This window comes from Neophocaena asiaeorientalis, unplaced genomic scaffold, assembly GCF_003031525.2.
Source record: "Neophocaena asiaeorientalis asiaeorientalis breed wild unplaced genomic scaffold, Neophocaena_asiaeorientalis_V1.1 scaffold629, whole genome shotgun sequence".
NCBI lineage: Eukaryota > Metazoa > Chordata > Mammalia > Artiodactyla > Phocoenidae > Neophocaena > Neophocaena asiaeorientalis.
Window position 1 is genome coordinate 2,559,421 of NW_020175468.1, and position 14,620 is coordinate 2,574,040.

General features: G+C 55.5%; 1 protein-coding gene across 1 annotated transcript; it reads right to left on the bottom strand.

The window, feature by feature from the left end:
• Positions 1 to 77: 77 nt before the first annotated feature.
• RUVBL2 (RuvB like AAA ATPase 2) lies at positions 78 to 14,438 on the bottom strand. The gene is made up of 15 exons (XM_024768821.1): positions 14,061 to 14,438; positions 11,018 to 11,072; positions 9,414 to 9,469; positions 8,965 to 9,106; positions 7,014 to 7,143; positions 6,802 to 6,868; positions 5,597 to 5,703; positions 5,418 to 5,511; positions 4,916 to 5,039; positions 4,487 to 4,581; positions 4,272 to 4,390; positions 1,620 to 1,739; positions 1,013 to 1,142; positions 302 to 416; positions 78 to 188 (listed from the first exon to the last, which is right to left on the bottom strand). Exons 1-15 carry the CDS (start codon positions 14,070 to 14,072, stop codon positions 163 to 165), a joined length of 1,392 nt encoding a protein of 463 aa, XP_024624589.1. The 5' UTR covers positions 14,073 to 14,438; the 3' UTR covers positions 78 to 162.
• Positions 14,439 to 14,620: the final 182 nt, after the last annotated feature.

The following is a 14,620-nucleotide window of genomic DNA, read 5'->3' on the forward strand; positions in this document are numbered from 1 at the left end:
TCTGGGGGTGTCCTTCTGGGGTCTCAGGGTGTGTGCGCCTGTGTACGTGCACACACACACACAACACACACAATAGGTCCAGTTTCAGAGCCATTTTATACAAAGTCACAGTGTCAGAACTCTGGGAGGAAATGGGGAAGCGGGGGTGAAGGTGATATCAGCTCAGGAGGTGTCCATGGTTTCACCTTCTGTCGGGAGAAGGAAGGCCACGTGGTCAGTGTGGCCCCGAGGGCAGGGCCTGAGCTCTCCAGGCTGGGCTCCCTCCTCCCTCTCTGGGGCAGGCGGGGAGGGGGACACTCACTGAGCTCATTGAAGAGGAAGGCGTCCTGGTACTCCTTCATGTACTGCGTGGAGCGCGACTCATCCAGGAAGAGTGAGTAGACCCGCTTGATGTCATCCACCTGTACCTCGGTGCCCTGATAGGGGAACTGAGACCTCAGTGGGGCCCCTCCCAGGAGGTGGGTCAGGGTGAGGACTCTGGGGCCAGGTCGCCTGGATTCAAATCCTGCTGTGGCCACCTCGTGGCTGTGGGCCCCACCTCCCCACTGCTCAGTTTCTTTTTTTGTTTGTTTTTTTGCGGTACGTGGGCCTCTCACTGTTGTGGCCTCTCCCGTTGCGGAGCACAGCCTCCGGACGCGCAGGCTCAGCGGCCATGGCTCACGGGCCCAGCCTCCACGGCATGTGGGATCTTCCCGGAACGGGGCATGAACCCGCATCCCCTGCATCGGCAGGCGGACTCTCAACCACTGCGCCACCAGGGAAGCCCCCCCACCCCTCAGTTTCTTCATCTGTAAAATGGACTTAACGGCATCAACTTGCAGCCAATAGATATTTACTCAGCACCTCCCGTGTGTCAGGCTGGGAGCCACAGAAATTAACCCGAGAGACCAAAGTCCCCTGCCTTTGAAAATTTGGGTTCTGAGACTAAATGCAACTGCCCAGGGAAAGCCCTGGGAGTAGTAGCATGTCCTCCACTCGCTCATCTGACCCCTGGGCAGACGCAGCCGCTGACCTTGCGTTTCCGGCACACCAGGCTGGCGGCCGTGATGAGCTGGATGGCGTAGCGCAGCGAGGTCTCCAGCCCGATGCGGGTCAGCACTGTGTAGGCGTCCTCACTCATCTCCACGTCTTCCTCCTCACACCTGCGGGTAGGGGGCGTAGGTGACATTCAGCCAGGGCCGTGGCACTGCTGGGCCTCTGGGGTACACGTGGAGTCCACGTCCTCAGATGCACAGAATGCGGGCAGGGGGCGTAGGTGACATTCAGCCAGGGCCGTGGCACTGCTGGGCCTCTGGGGTACACGTGGAGTCCACGTCCTCAGATGCACAGAAGAGCCACCGAGGCACAGGCTGGGCCCAAACCTTGGGCCTCCTGAGCCTCTCCCTTCCAAGGCTCTTTCCACGAGGTCAGTCACCGGCACAACCCCTCCCTTCTCCAAAGAGCACGCCCCCATCATAGGCCACTGCTTGGATGCCCAGCCCAGTCCTGCTTCTGGCAGGCCCAGTGACCTCCCCCTCAGACCTCAGTGTTGCCACGTGTCAAACAGGGTGGACACCAGCCCTGCCTCTCAGGCCTGCGGCCTGGTCCTGCCCCGGAAGGCCAGGGCGCCCCACCCGCACCGGATGCGGAGGATCTGCTTTGTGTCCTTCTCGCTGTAGGGAGAGGTCGAGACGATAAGCAGGCGGTCCAGCAGGTCAATGGGGATGCCGTGGGGGCTCTGGTAGCTGGTGCCCCGGATCCTGGGGAGGAGGGGGAAGGGAAGCTGTCAGGGTGGTGCTCTTAGAACCTGGCTCTCCGTTCCCTCTACTCAGAACACCCCACCCCTACCAACCCCCTCGGCCACAGCCCGCTCACTGGACCAAATACCGGTTAGCCTTCAGCTCCGCGCTGGTGTCACTGCCCGACGGCGCAGCCACCCCCTGACTGCATCAATCCCCCTGGAGCTGAGCTGGTTTTAGCTAGATATCTGTGTCCAGGATTACTGGATCAAGGTCCCACTCCTCTGCTTGACACAGGGCTCCACAAGGGATGCAACTGTGCCGGTCCTGTCCCCGGCTGCACCTGGTCCGGCACAAGGCCTGGCACGTGGTGCTAGGAAACAGCAGATTCCCATTATTCATGGTAGCTGTGTTCTACAAAGTGGAGGCGAACACTCAACTAGCAAATACAGGGTTAGGCTCTTGTGAGCCTCTGGTCACAATTTTTGGCAACCAATCAATAGATAGCCCGGTTTCAGGTTAAAGACACCTTATTCAATATATATTATTGACTTATTCATGCTGAACTCATAGCCAATAGCACTTGAACTCGTGCCTGAAGGAAGCTCATCTAACACATGTGTTTTCTCTGTACGGCACATCCCTGCCTTCTTGCGCTTAGCGACACTGGACAGCTGGGGGCCATTTTAAACAGCAAAATGACCAGGAACAAAAAGCATACAATGTGACAAATGTCACACTAAACAGATCAGGAAAAGGACACTTATTTACAGCACGTGAACTGAAACTAGGAGGCAAAGCACTGCCTGCTTTGACCCTCGCCTGGACGGTCTGCCATGGGCGATTCAATTCTTTCCTGCTCTGCACACGTTTGTGAATGACCGCCAAAGTGTGATGGATACCAATTTGGAGGCTACAAATCAACTGTAGCGAGTAAGCAGATCCACGAATACGGAATCTGCAGAGGAATGACTGCGTTTGCTGCCCCTCATAGGAGACACCCCTGTTCCCACAGCCTGACCTGCAGCTGCTACAAACATGCTCTCAGCTGGTCTCGTCCAACCCTGTCATCTGGATACCAAATTCTGGCCCTGCCACCTTCTACGTGTGACCTTGGGCAAGTTACCAGGCCATGCTGTCCCCATCTTTAAAACGGGGCTGAGGGAATTCCCTGGTGGTACGGGTGGTTAGGACTCCGCGCTTCCATTGCAGGGGGCACGGGTTTGATCCTTGATTGGGGAACTAAGATCCTGCAAGCTGTGATGCATTGCCAAAAAAATAATAACAAAAATAAAGCAGGGCTGAGACAATATTACCTCCCGAGCTTATTTTGAGGGGGCCGAGCAGTTCATCCTGGAAAAGGGCCAAGCACAGAGCCAAGGACAACCTGCCTGCTGCCCCTGGTAGCCATGCCCCTGTCTTCCCTGCACTACAGCTGGCACGAGGCTGCTGCCCTGGAGGTGCTGGTCCCTGGGCTACCGTGCAGCCAGGTGCTGCCACACACCTGAGCAGCCCTGGGTAATGGGTCCAAGTGGCCATGCTGAGTGCAGCCTTTGGGCCCCAGCCTCTTGCGAGCTCTCTGCCCCCCACTTCCTTCTCCCTTCCTGTGGACTCTTGAAACGTAGATGAGGTGGGGAAGAGCCAGCAGGGAGGACATGGCGCAGCGACACCGTAGGGCAAAGGTTCCCAAGCTTTATGGCGTCTGGTACCCTTCACGTCTCAGGAATTTTTCCATGGTATCCTTAGGTCAAGAGAAATACTAAGCTTCGTTCCCTTTATTTCTATTAAGCAGTTAGGTGCAAGCAACTTAACTGTAGTAGTTTCTGCAGCGTCCAAAACATGTCACTGTGCATCCCTTAAAACCTTAAAACATCCCACAAGGGCTTTCCTGGTGGCACAGTGGTTAAGAATCTGCCTGCCAATGCAGGGGACATGGGTTCGAGCACTGGTCCGGGAAGATCCCACATGCCCATGTGGGAGCAACTAAGCCCATGCACCACAACTACTGAGCCTGCGTTCTACAGCCTGGCTCCACAACTACTGAGCCCGCACGCCTAGAGCCCATGCTCTGCAACAAGAGAAGCCACCATAATGAAAAGCCCGTGCACCGCAACTAAGAGTTGTTCCCGCTTACCGCAACTAGAGAAAGCCTGCGCACAGCAACGAAGACCCAGTGCAGCCAAAAATTAAAAAAAAACAAAAAACAAAAAAACATCCCACAGCACTCCTGTGTTCTCTGCAGTACCCTGGGGTGCCTTGGTACACAGTTTGGGAACTGGAGCCTTAAGGGCTACCGGAACAAGAAAACAGAAAGAACATGGCACCTGGACTTCCTTGTGGAGCAGAGTTGCCCACCAGCCCTGACCAGCCACCTACTTTAGTTTGAGGGGAAAGTACACTGTCTTGTCTGGGCCACAAAGCTTGGGAATAGCCAAGCCCACCCCTCCCTAACGAGGTGATCACCAAACGTGCCCTGATTACCCAGTGACTGTTCCCACCACCCAGAGGTCCCCGTTCTCCCCAGGGGCCTCTGAGGGGCCGGCAGTGGCTCACCGGGTGATGCCGCGGTTGGTGGCCATGATGAGGACAGGCGCCATGTCACTCTCCAGGGCCCGGTTGAGGAACGAGAAGCTCTCAATGTCCAGCATGTGGACCTCGTCGATAAATAGCACCTGGGGGTCAGGGGGGCGGATGTCAAACCCACCTCCTGTGTCCCCTCTTCTCCCCCACCGCAACGTCACCTGCCCTGGCCCTGTCCCGGTACTCACGCCGGGGATGATCTCCGCCTTGCCTTCCTCCCGCCACTCGGCCACCTTGGCATTGATCTGCTCTCGGACTTCTGACTTGATCTCCCCTGTGTCACCTGTGGGAGGCGGGGTGTCAGAGACAAGACAGGGATCCAGGGCCGGAGGGTGGACCAAGATGCAGAAGGATGGGACGCCAGGGACAGAGGGAATAGAGACCAAGCCCCTGGATTGGCAGCACGACGGGAGGGCCAGGGAGTCGGAGATGTCCCAGAGAGGCAACACAGGGCGAGAGACGAACCACACTGACAGATGGAGAACAGGAGTCAGCGAACAGGGATGGGGGAAGAGGGGAAAAGCCATCGTCACGGGGGGGCTGTACTGGTGGATGGGAGAGGGAGAGGGGAGCTGCCAGGCCCCCCGGGGCGGGGGGAGACGAAGGCTGGGCCTCACCTGAGAAGAGGGCCAGGAAGCCCTGGGTGCGGGAGTTGATGACGTCAATCTCGTGCAGGGACACCGTGTGCACCACCTCCTTGCGTTTCTGGAGCTCCCCGTCTGGGCACTGCACGAACTTGGTCTATGGGGCCGGGGTGGGGTTCAGTGTGGACAAGGGCAGAAAAGAGCATGAAGGGGGGGCCCAAGGGGCCGTCTGGGGGAGACTGGGGCTCCCTGGAATGGAACTAAGAATCCAGATGGGGGTCACCCAGAAACCCCAGGCCCAAGGGGTAGTCAACAGCACTGAAGGATATGGGGGTTCCTGGAGGACCCCGGAAACCATGAGCCAAGTGCCAAGCTGAGGGACCCCAGCTGTCCTAGACGGTACAGGGAAGAACCAGGAGTACCAGGGACATGGGATTGGGGTGACAGGAGGATCCAGACCCTGTAGGCCCTGGGGTGATGGAGGAGAGAGAAACATCCTGGTGCCTGACCGAGGGGACCTGGAGCCCTGGCCCACCTGGGAGCCCATGGCGTCATAGTCTCGAGCGCGTGTGAACGAGCGTCCCAGCTTGGAGATCTTGCCCGTGGCCTTGTCAATGGTGATCACATCCCTGCAGGGGATGAAGGGTGGGGGTGAGGAAAGGAAGGGCCAGAGCTCCCCTACCCTGACCACCTGGTGCGGACCCCACTGCTCACCCAGCCTGGACCTTGTCCTTGGTCAGGGACTCAATCATCTTAGTGCCCAGGTCGTATATGGTCTCCATCTCTGTGGTCTTGAGGGTTAGCTTGCCCACCTTGGAGCCCTGAGGGGTGACATGCCAGGCAAGGGGCTCAGAGACGGGCCCAATGTCTCCCGAACACAGCTTCAGAACAAGCATGACATGGGGCAGCTTTGGGGGCTTGACGAAGATATCCATTGTCACAACTGCGGTGACAGCTTCCCGGGTGCCTGTGTGTCAAAGCCTAACATCTTGTAAACCTTCAAGGGCGTGGCTTATTGGCTGCCAATTGCACATTAATAAAGCTATTATTAAAAATCCAGTGAAGAGGGGCTTCCCTGGTGGCGCAGTGGTTGGGAGTCCGCCTGCCGATGCAGGGGACACGGGTTCGTGCCCCGGTCCGGGAAGATCCCACATGCCACGGAGCGGCTGGGCCCGTGAGTCATGGCCGCTGAGCCTGCACGTCCGGAGCCTGTGCTCCGCAACGGGAGAGGCCACAGCAGTGAGAGGCCCGCGTACCAAAAAAAAAAAAAAAAAAAAAAAAAAAAAAATCCAGTGAAGAAACAAACAAAAACCTAAAAGACAAAATCTATAAAAGCAACAGGGACCTAAGGTCTCACAGAATGGCCAAAGGGGTCCCGCTGTAACACTCCTTTTCTACACCCAAATGAAAGGCGGTTTTTGATCACAAACCCAGAAGAACTCAGCTAAACACAACTAAGAAAACAAAATGCCACGCCCCTCCCCACGAGATAAGCTAAGAAAACAAAATGCCACGCCCCTCCTCACAAGATGAACAGTCACCAAGTCTGGGCTTTTCCCAGCATATTGGAGTCTCTCCTGTTTCCTGGAATTGTTTCCATAGTGAGGTGCTTCCTTTGTAGGGACAGGTGGCAGCATAAAAGGACCGGGATTGGGGAGGGAGTTAAAGCGAGTTTTGGTTGTTCACTTTTAAAGGGAGGATGTATCCACGGATTTCTGCTGTAATCAAAATCTAATTTAAAGAACTATCTGGAGAATAGCTTTCCCTATATTTAAAGATTCTCCTACCATGCTTTTAAAATTCAAAATTTAATTGCAATGGATGAGACTAATTTAGGAGGCTGTTTACAGGTGTTAAAAGTGCGAGTTGACCTCCACCCTCCAGCCTTGGGGGTAGCCTAGACTCGGGAGCAGACTCACCGTCCCCGTTGCTGGCCGATCAATCTGGATCTCCACCACCTCCCCTTCGATAATCTCAGTCTCCTCCCTGGGCAGAGAACAGATCTAAGGAGAGAGCCCCTCAGGAATTGCCAACTCCCGTGAGCCCTTGGGTGCAGGATGAGCTGGCCAGGGCCGGGGGTTGGGGGGGGACCTCCCAAGGCCGCTGGGACCTGGCATCACCCCCTGCTTACTTGATGCGCACACCGATGGAGCGCCGGAAGGCCTGTGTCAGCGCCTCTGTTTTGCTCATCTCCAGGGAGAAGATCTCACTGCCGGCGATGGCTGTGAACGGAGTGTCAGGGCCCAGGGCCTGTGCCATGCCTGGGAAGGAGGGGAGGCAGCCTGGGTAGGTGGGGGCAGCCCTGGCACCAGGTCCCCAATACCCGCTCTGTGGCAAACCAGCTCTTCTCCCTCCTCAGGCAGGAGAGCAGGAGAGGGGGCAGACAAGGAGACGCAGAGAAGGCAGGGGACAGAGGGCCGCATGGGGAGGATCAGAACCCTGCGCTGTGCAGAGGGCAGACCTTATGACTCTATAATCTTGCCAAGCCTTCCTCCTAACCTCTAAGAGCTGTTTAGCCTCAGGGCTTGGGGGTGATGAGCAGGGGTAGAGACAAGGGGCTGAAATTGAAGGTAAGAGCGTAAGACTGTGTAGGTTTGAATCCCGGCTCCAGGGCTTAGCACCGGGTGACCTTGAGAAGTCTGCTCCCCAAGCCGGTTTGCCCCTCTGTGTAATGGGACCGATAACATGACAAGCACTGGCACGGGATGGCACCCTGCATAGGAGCGATTACGAGGGCAGGCAGGGATACACTGGTGCTCAACCATGACTCTGTCACGGTCTGGAACCAGCACAGGGACGGGCCTCCTCTATGGCTTGGGGCCTGGAGCTGGCTGGTAGACAGCGGGGCCATTCCTGCCATCACTCCAAGCGCTGAGCCCCTCTGCCAGCTCCCCTTCCTGAGGGCTCTGCCCAGCTCTGAGCCAAGTCTCCCGGACAGGAAGTCACCGAACCCTCCTGACCAGTGTGAGCTGGGAACTCTCCTTGGTCCCCTTTACAGATGTGTGTCACACTCTGTGCCTGGGTGTCCTGCTCCCTACCGTCTGTCCAGGAGACTCCCAGACATCCTACAAGTCTTAGTTCAGGTTCTGACTCACCTGGGAAGTCTCTCCTGACAACCGCCACCCCGTTTTCTCTCCCCACCACCCCTCATCGGAGGTAGAAGCCTCCTCTGTTCATCACCCTGGACGGTACCATGTCCACGAACACCTCCCCCAGGCCGGAAACTTCTTAAAGTCAGGATTTTGGTCTTAATCATCTTAGTGTCTGCAGTGTCTGGTCCAGGGCCTGGCACACCAGGGTACCCAAATGAGTGCTACTTTATCTTAACTGCAGACCTAGCTATTACCTTGATTCTCACTGCCTGGCCCCACAGTCAAGGCACAAACGTGGGAATGAGTGGGAAGAGAGGAGAGTCCAGGAAAGCTTCAATGATGAAAAGATGCCTGGGTAGGGTTTTGAAGGATGAATAGGAGCTCAACAAGGATGAGGGACAGTTGTGAGTAAAAAGATCTTAACTCACTAATGCATTGCAAAAGAGACTGCTGGCTGTCTATGCAATGCCCATCTTTCCCATCTTCCTTCGTTCCAGAACCCCCATTTTATTAGGGTAGCAGTGATCCCAATTAAAATATTAAAATAAGTTTTAATGTCTCACTGTCTTGTGCAGCAGAGTGTAGCCATTAAGTTCTAGTCAATAAAATATAAGCAAGAGTGTGTGGGAGTCCCAAGACAGCTGCTTAAAGGGAGCTACCTCTTGGAGGTACACCCTCATTGCAATTCCTCTTTCTCTTTCTTCCCATATGGAGTATGGATGGGAAGGCTAGAGCGTAGGCCATCTTCTTGCAACATGAGGTGACCCTGACATGGAAGCAAGTGATGTGGAGGCAGGAAGGTAGGAGCCTTCACTGTTCAACAAGGCTGACTTGGCCTACATTCAGATTATTCTATGGGAGAGAATAAACCCATAGTGTTTAAGGCACTGCCATTTTGAGCTGTTAGACGTGGCTGAACCCAACCCTGACTTACACGGGAGGGATCATCTGGCAAGGCCAGAAGAGATCCTGCCCTGAGAGGTGTCTTACCCATGGCGATGGCCGTCTTCCCAGTACCCGGCTGGCCGGCGATGAGGACCGCCCGGCCGGCGATCTTCCCTTCCCGGATCATCTCTAGCACCACGCCGGCTGCCCTCCGGGCCGCCAGCTGGCCCACCATGCCCTGGGAAGCCTGGGGGTGGGAGGTGACAGAGCACACAAGGTGACTTCCTCCTGGGCTACTACTGCATTTCTACCACCTCCAGGCTGATGAGATCAAATAGGACATGTTGGCAGGGACTTCAGAAAAAAGCCAAAAAAGCCTTTTCCACCCCCATTTTTTAAAGACCGATAAAACTGCACATGCGGCTGAATTTTATAAATACAGCACAAAGGTCTGGAAGATCATAACGCAGTCCCCATACTCCCCACAGCCCTGGGTCCCCTCTGCCCGAGGCCCCCATGGAGCAGCCTTCCCACCCCGGCCCCCTGGGCTCTACCTGCCGTGGCTCCAAGGCATCGTCTAGCCCCAGCCCCCGGATATGGGAGTGAGCGCCTGTTGTGGGGAAAGAACCAGAAGACACGGTTACCAGCCAGCTCGTGTCGATGTGTGGCCTGAGGGGCTTCCCGCCGAGCCCTGGTTTCCTCCTCGGTCACAGGGGCACCTCGATTCCCCACCTCACTGGGAGGATGGCCGGACATGGTAAATGCTCAGTAAATAAGAATGGCTCTTAGGCTACGTGGTGGCCTGAGTGACCTCCCAGGTTCCAATCTCATTCCATGTAACTCTGAGAACAAGAGTCTCAGCTATTATCACCCTGGATCATGGCCAGGGCTCAATAATCGCCCCCAGGCCCTCACTGACATGGAGGCGAGGAGTTCAGAGAGGTTAGGTCCCTTGCCCAAGACCACACGGCCAGTGAGAGGTGAAGACGCAGGATTCCAATGCTTTACACTAGACCAGGGCTGGGCAAACTACAGCCTGTGGGCGGGCGCTTGTTTTTGTAAATAAAGTTTTATTGGCACACAGCCACATCCATTCGTTCACATACCATCTGGGGGTGCTCTCGCATTGCTGCAGCAGAATTGATTACTTTCAACAGAGAAGATTTACTATCTGGCACTTTAAGGAAAGATGTGTCAACCCCTGTGCTGGCCTGTAGGCAGGCTGAGGGCAGGGACTGGGTGCAGCTAGAGTCTCCTGGGTCCTCAGCTCCCAGCAGGGCTGGCCCTTGATAGCTAAGTGCTTTACCTTATTGTATCTTATGTCAACTGAGGAGGTGAACTACTCTCCCACCATTTTGCAGGTAAGGAAACTGAGGCACAGAGAGCAACTAGCCCCTTACTACGCGGCCAGCAGCGTGCTTCCAGAACCCGGGTTCATAGCCAGGAGCGCTTTACTGCCTCTTCTGGAAGCTCTGAATGAATGAATGTGAACAAATAAGTGTAGTCTCCTCCTCGCAAGTCAGGCTCTTTGCAAAGGCTGCACCCTGCTGTTGCCACTACACCCCAACTTCCTGGTCCCAGGTGAGCTGGGACCAGGGGCTTGCCTGCTCTGAGTCTCGGTCACCTCAGCTAAAAATGGGATGACAGTCACAAGAGGCACCTTGTGGGGCTACTGTAAGGATTCGAGGGATGCAAACTCATATTCAACAGTTATCTGTGGAGCGTCTGGTCTGCCAGGGCCTGTGCTGGGGACACCGCTAGGAAGGAGACAGACCAGGTCCCTGCCCTCAAAGAGATGATGCGTGTGCTTGGTGTTTGGGACAGTCAGTGCAGGGCCAACCCCAGTCAGCACTCAGCAAATATCCACTTTCACGATTTCCAAGCAGGATGCTGGGGCATCAGGGAGCCCTGCCAGGGAAGCCAAGCCAGCAGCAGTACCGCCTGGGGTTGAGGCCTGGCATGGTCTACCCCACCCCCGCCCCCAGCCATCTGACCTGCTCTGGAACTCAGGAACCTCCCTCCTTGGATAGTGGGGATGGGGGATGGTGGGATGGTGTGCAGGCCGACTCCCTCCTGGGGGCCCTGGCTAAGCTGGCTCTGTCAGGGGTACAGAGGGAAGGCAGGGGCTAGGTCCTATTCCTGACCCACGCTCACTCACCGATACGCTCAATCCTCGTCACGTCGCGGATCTCTGGGACCTTGGTTGTGGCTGTCTGGGGTTGGAGGAAGACGCATCAGTACGAGCCTTTGCGGTCCCAGCTTTCAACAACCCCTCCTCTGTCCCTCCTGCCCGCCTCCCACAAGACAGTCCTTTCCACTCCTCCCCACAGACAGGCTGGCATCCCAAACACCAGATCCTCCTCAGCTGTCACCCACTAGGGCTGGTGGGTTGACCCCATTACACCGTCAGTCCCAGGAAGCCAAGGACTGTGTCTGTCTCGTTCACAGCCCCGTCCCCAGGGCCGGGCCCACGTTTGGTGCCCAGGAATTATTTGCTGAAGGAACAAGTCCTCCCCGTCCCCCAGAGCTGCAAGGACAGATGCAGAGTGGGCATTAACTTGGATGTGTTCTGGCCCCCCTTGCGCCTCGCTGCCCCAGCTCTCTGTCACTAGGCCTTTGCATGTGCAGGTCCCTGGTCTGGCCTGCTCTCCCCACCCCCCTCACTGAATCAGATCAAGCGTCACTCATTAAGGGAGGCCCTCCCTGACCTCAGCCCCTGCCCGGCTAGTTCTAGGGTCTCTGGATATCCAGACAGAAGGAAGGGCCTCTTTTGGGAGTCTGATCTCACACTCACAAGGTAGACTGTTGGATCAATGTTCTTGGCTCCAATGGATGTGAGTCCCATGAAGGGCACAGCCCACGTCTCACTGGTCTCCCTTGGGGCTCAATGTTTGGAGTTTGAATGAATGACGCCCTGAAGTGCTGAGTTCACTCAACAAGCAGGAACTGAGGTCTCCTGTGTCCCCAGCTTTCCAAAGAGCAAAGTCAGACATTATCCCCTCTCACGTGGGCGAGAGAGATGAGTAAACACCGCCTGGGACAATTCAAGAACCGAATGGAGATCCACTCAGATATTCACGGCAGTGTTATTTATAACCAAAAGGTGGAAAAAACCCAAAACATCCATCAACGGATAGATAAACAAAATATGGGGTAGCCATAAAACGGAATATTATTCAGCCATAAAAAGGGATGAAGGGACTTCCCTGGTGGCGCAGTGGTTAAGAATCCGCCTGCCAATGCAGGAGACACGGGTTCGAGCCCTGGTCCGGGAAGATCCCACATGTCGCAGAGCAACTAAGCCTGTGCACCACAACTACTGAGCCTGCGCTCTAGAGCCCGCGTGCCACAACTACTGAAGCCCGTGCGCTTAGAGCCCATGCTCCGCAACAAAAGAAGCCACTGCAACAAGAAGCCCACGCACCGCAATGAAGAGTAGCCCCCGCTCACCGCAACTAAAGAAAGCCCACGCACAGCAATGAAGACCCAACGCAGCATACAATTCTTAAAAATAAAAAAAAGACCCAACGCAGCCAAAAAAATATATAAATAAATTTATATAAATAAGTAAATAATATTTCTTTTAAAAAAGGGATGAAGCTCCGATCCACGCTACAACGTGGATGAACCTTGAAAACATTATGCTGAGTGAAAGAAACCAGACACAAAAGGTCACATGTTGTATGATTCCGTTTATATGAAATATCCAGAATAAATAAATCTAGAGACACAAAGTAGATTAGAGGTTGCCTGGGGTGAATAAAGAAAGGGAGGCCTAAGAAGCCAGCACGCTGACCCAGCTCCTTGGCCACCTGCCCCCAACCCTCTTCCTCCTCACAGGTCTCCTAACCAGAATGAGAGGAGATGCAGGCATCCAACCCAAGGAAAACCCTCCTCTCTCTGGAACCAAGAGTTCAGACTTCCTGACCGTGGCTTGGTCACAAGCCTCCTCCCTTGCTGTTTGTGAACTCTCCCACTTACTCCTCCTCATAGGAGGTTGGTCACTGCCCCCAAACCCCTATCAGAAGATTGAGAACATACTCTCACCCACCCCTATACAGCCTATCAGACTCTACTCGAGACAAAAAATAGACATGGGTCCAGGAATCCCAACATAAACAGACCTGCCTCCTACAAAACCTTTCCTTTCACCATAAGCCTCTCCTACCCCGCGCTGCCTGCTGATCCCATGGAAACAAAACTGAGCTACCATCCCCTCATACTCCCAATACTTCATCCATACCCACGCAAACTGGGTCTCAGGAGTGTGGCCACTGCCCTTTCCTCTTCCGCTTCCCCATCCATCCCCTTTGCCATGACAACAGAAACACTCACATGTCGCCCCTCAGGCACCAGTTAACTCTCATCCCGACCCTAGCCCCATCTTGACTGGGGTCACCATGGGAACCGAGGCATCTGGAAGCCACGTCCAACCGCCAAGCTACGGCTACATCCCTTCTTCATTCAGATGTTTCTCAGAAAAGTACTAGGTGCCTGGCCCAGTGTACCTGGTCTCTCCTTTATGGAGTTCACATGCATACATTCAAGTGATAACTTATTGAGCATCCACGTTGGGCATGTCCTGATGAAATGCTGGGAATATGAAAATGGCTAAAACAATCCCATGACAAGTTCCTAAGCCTCTGTGCCCCCGGCCCTTTCCGCTCTCTACTGACACCCTCTGGGTTCTCAACACACTCTCTTTTGGCTCAAGACTCAATAAGCAACTCCACGATCTGAGGCGCACTGGGCAGGTCCCCGCCTGTGTTTCTCCCTTGTACTCAGGTACTATTCACACCATCAACAACCCAAGACTGCTGGATGGCTTGGAGCCCAAGACACTACAACCCTCATCAGACTTTAAGGCAAAGGACTGGAGAACTGGCCACTAGTTGCGTCCAGAGGATTGGAAGTTGGAGTTCCTAGAAGTTGATGGAGTCAGATTTGACCACTGAGACCGTAAGCATTCACTTGAACCCAGGATGCCGGTATCCTAGTCCCTTCTTTTTTCCTCCCTCAGATCCAGAAGCCCGGGCCCCCAGCTCCCTCCTTCCTCAGAACCAGGAGTCCAGGCCCCCAGCCTCCTCTCCGCTAAGATCCAAGAGTCCAGGCCCCCAGCCTCCTCTCCGCTAAGATCCAAGAGTCCCCGTCCAGCCCCCTCCTCCTTGAGACTCCTCAGCCCTCCGCACGCCGACACTCACCACGGTTGCCATGATGCTCACCAACCGCCAATATCCTAGCGGAAACGGAAACGCGCTAGGAACGAGGCGTTCTGGCCCCTCTAGACTGCCAGGTCCTCCAAATATCTCGGTGGTTCTCCTGGTGGGGCGCGGCGTCACTTTTCAGGGCGCGGCGTCACTTTTCAGGCCCCGCCCATCCAGGCTGCTCTGGAAGATGAGTTCCCAGAACTCCTGAGTCCATTCCCCACGCGTCGTGGCTCCTCCTCCTTTTACCCAGGCCTCCTTGCTAAGGCCGATTGCAAAATTCTTAACACTTCTTTGGGCAACCACACGTCCCCCACGCCTCCTTTCCTCCTTATCCACCGTCTTCCTTCCCCCGCCAATTTTGGGGCCTCTAGCTTCGGATTGACAGAGCTGAAGGCCAATCAGCTAGCGCCCACTGGAGCTCGCACCAACAGCCAAGGCGGGGGCGGGGCTGAGCGAACCCTGCACTGTTCACCAATGAGAGACGCGGGAGCCCCGCCTCCGGGCGCAGACCAATGGCGCTGGCCGGGGGGCGGGCACCGCCTCCTGGTGGCCGC